Source organism: Porites lutea, chromosome 12, assembly GCF_958299795.1.
Source record: "Porites lutea chromosome 12, jaPorLute2.1, whole genome shotgun sequence".
Lineage (NCBI taxonomy): Eukaryota > Metazoa > Cnidaria > Anthozoa > Scleractinia > Poritidae > Porites > Porites lutea.
Window position 1 is genome coordinate 635,058 of NC_133212.1, and position 3,732 is coordinate 638,789.

The 3,732-nt window shown below is 41.8% G+C and overlaps 1 protein-coding gene across 1 annotated transcript; it reads right to left on the bottom strand.

Annotated features, from left to right (window-relative positions):
- On the bottom strand, positions 1 to 2,212 carry LOC140921834 (pyroglutamylated RF-amide peptide receptor-like). Its single transcript, XM_073371834.1, has 4 exons — positions 2,208 to 2,212; positions 1,658 to 1,928; positions 857 to 1,111; positions 1 to 288 (listed from the first exon to the last, which is right to left on the bottom strand). The coding sequence occupies exons 1-4, from the start codon at positions 2,210 to 2,212 to the stop codon at positions 1 to 3; spliced, it is 819 nt and encodes a 272-aa protein (XP_073227935.1).
- Between the last annotated feature and the right edge of the window lie 1,520 nt (positions 2,213 to 3,732).

Here is a 3,732-nt window from a genome sequence, read left to right on the forward strand (position 1 = left end):
TCACACGGACATAGCACCAACCCTTGTTGCAAAGAAACGTGATCGTATCATCTGCCTCATCTTTTTCCTGAATCTTTGGTTCAGCAGAGCGTATGCAAAGGGATTTATAGCAGAGTTGAACATCAGTATCGTGTGCACGATAGGAATAGCCAAAGGACTCAGTTTCACGGAGCCAGCAGCATGTTCTTCTAACATATGGAGTACCACATCTGCTCCCCAAGAGATTACAAGAATGGCGCTCACGGTTACAACCATCAAGGTCACTCTCTTCCTCAACCTCAATACACCCTGTGTACAAAACGATTGATAAGCTACAGGTCGCCCAAGCTTAAAATATAGCTGTGCGACCTCACAGCTCTCGGAAGACCTCACGATTTGTTGCAATGAAAACAATGAATAAACAAAGTTAGCAATGGAAACTGTTCCGTAAACAAGAGACGAGAGCTGCGACCCATAGAGGTTAAATCAGAGGTTCTGAAAGACTGGAGCTTTTTAAAAGGCTACTGAAAAAAGCTGATCTTTGATATAAGCATGCAGTATCGTTAAGAATACATAAGGATGAATAACCTTTTTGGTCTCGTTAAGGTATACGTTTTGACTGACAGACGTATATTATTTATTTATTTATTCATTTTCGAATTCACCAAAAGTAGATAAACAGACAGAACCTTAAGTCCCGGTTACCGGTCGTTTCGATACACAGTTTATTCATTCGAGGTGTAAATAGTTCCACATACTTGGCTTAAAGAACGAAGGAAGGATAAGGGATCGGACATCGAGGGGGAGCCTCCCCGTATAACGCATTGTTGAGTATCCCACTTTCCGGGGCTAAACCTAGTTGTGTCCTACCGCATACCTGTTGATGAGGTGTAAGTACATTATCACTGTGCTTGAACCATAAGGTGTACACCACCTTGGAGTATAACAAGACCAGCAAAATCAACAAAGCAGAATTAATTGAAGTGTAAACAGTAAAGAGGACCTTTACGCCTTCTTCAGTTAAAAAGGAAATGCAGTAGTTAGAACTATTTTCCTTCGCAGAACGGCTCCGTTTCATGAATCCTGGGATTTTGTTTATTGCTGCGAGGATCCAAATTCCAGGAATAATCACCTAAAATGAAGAGTTAAAATAATATTTAAAAAGGTGATTCACACATCTAAAAGTCAGTTAATTTTGTCGAAACGATAAAATGTCTCAGATACAAAGTTCGTTTCTGAGATAAGGAAAGCGCATTTGGCGGTAAGAATGGAGAGGCGAGAACACGACACTCTCCGCAACCCTCCCCATCAGATCCGCCCGCGATGTGTCTACCTGTTTCTTAATCAGTTTGCCTCAACACGTGCCAGCCACGTGCCAGCCACGTGCCAGCACATATAGACGAGCGAGGAAGAAGGCCTGTTTATAGCCTGCGTAGCAGGGGTCGAAAGTGGTAGGGATTGGGAGGAAGGGAAAAGGGGGCCGGGGGTTGGGGAGATGGGGAGAGAGTGTAAGGGTTCCCTTCCCTTTTCCCTGTCGCGCTTTTCTCCCTCATATCCTACCCCTCCTCTTTCTGTGCATACCACGAAGGCAAGCCTTTTTACTGAGCTGTCTTTTAACAAGGTTACTTTGTGTTGACAAATTTCTACCTGCATAACATTTTATTTCAAAGAAACGCACCTTCACTTTGCGAAACGTTAGCTTTCCGCGGTTTCCATAGGGATGTACAACGGCAAAGTATCGTTCAAAGGCAACAACAAGCAGTGTAAATATTGAGGCCTTCGCTCCAGTCCATGCTAATCCTCCCCCTGTTACAACTGCGCATAAAATTGTCCCAGCGATCCCCTTTGGGTGGTCGACATTGTGGCTTAAAATAATACTTGGTGTAATAAATGTTACGTAACAGATGTCCGCTGCTGCCAGGTTGATAAGGAGATAGTTGATGGGTGTCCTGTGGAATAATATGGTCAGCTATTACTGGTAATATATCGTTTTAGCCAAGGCTAAAAGCGAAGCTCCAGTGGGATTTTTAAGAAAGAGTCGTTCTCAAGTAATTCAAATGGTTTTGGTTGATCTCAAAAATAAACCTTGTTGAAGTTAAACCGTGTATAAAATCAACAACCCCTGGAGATATTCTTAAAATTACTTTCTGCGTTTTACTTATCCATCATGCACCTTTGCTATATATACGATCAGGTATTTAGGTTAAAAACTGCTACTTTAAGTTTACCTCATTTGTCGATTTTTCATCACTACAGCACAGACGAAACAGTTTCCCACGATGCAGGTGATAATTAAAATGGAATTTATTGTTGTTAATGCGACATCAGCCGACTCCTCAAACATGGCTGAAGGCTGTTAGTCGTGTTTACACCCAAGTAATCTGTGTGAATACAATAGGGCCATTTATACGAGGAAAAATAAGACGCGTCTTACATAAGACGCAGCTTAAATAAGACGCGAACTGTACCATTTCAATACAAGAATGTCTTATCTAAGACGGGAACAGCTCGTATAAAAGGTTCGCGTCTTATTTCTATTCTTGACTCGTTTTCATGTGAATGTTGCCCGTAGCAACGGTAATCCAACGTGGCGCGCCAAAAATTAACGCTTGCGTACTATGCGTTTGCGTCTTATGTAAGACGCGAAGGTCATTTATACGAAGTTTTTTTCGTCTTAGCTAAGACGCGTCTTAACTAAGAACAGCCTCTTAGCTAAGCCGCGTCTTATTTTACACGAAATGTGCCGTTTATAGGGAAAGTTCGCGTCATCTTTAAGACAGGTCTATGCAATGTGTACACTACATGAACCGGATGGACATTCATGTCGACATGAAAAAGCTAACGTTGCAGTATAAACACCTATCCAATATGTGACAATCTACTTTCAGGGGAAAAGAATGGTAATTCGAGACTGCGAGACGCTGGTTTCAAAATTCGAGACCGAGACTTAAGCGTTTTTATCAATTCCGAGCCCCAGACTTTACTTCTAAAAAAATTCCAAGCCACGAGGCTCTAAGCACCAAAAATTTACAATGGTGCAAATCAGTAAAGCTGAACTAAAATGACCGAAAACGTCAATGAAAGCTAGCGGAAGCCCACCAATATACTGCTTTCTCATGCTTTACTGTCTTGATCTAATAGCTCAGTTCAATAAGCGGTTGCCACGAACTCTGAAAAATCTCGATCGACTCCTGGCATCTAATTCAAATAATTCCTTCTGGATCATGGTATTTAGCAGCCCCTTTACGCTTTCGGCTTTTCAAGGAAGATTCCCTTTTTACTGATAGCAGCGATAAACAGCCACTTCAATTAATTAATGTTGTCGGGTTTCAAGTCTATGCAATGTGTACACTACATGAACCGGATAGACATTTATGTCGACATGAAAAAGCTAACGTTGACAACCTACCTTCGGGGGAGAAGAATGGTAATTCGAGACCGAGACTTAAGCGTTTTTATCAAATCCGAGCCAGAGACTTTACTTCTAAAAACTTCCAAGCCGGCTCGAGACGCTAAGCGCCAAAAATTTACAATGGTGGAAATCAGTAAAGATAACTAAAATGACCGAAAACGTCAATGAAAGCTAGCGGAAGTCCACCAATTTACTGCTTTCCCCTACTTTACAGTCTTAATCTAATAGCTTAGTTCGATAAGCTGTTGCCACGAACCTCTGAAAAATTCCGATCGACTCTTGAAGACCAAACAGAAAGAAAAAACGACCGATTCGGGACTTCGAGACTCATCCAAAACGCT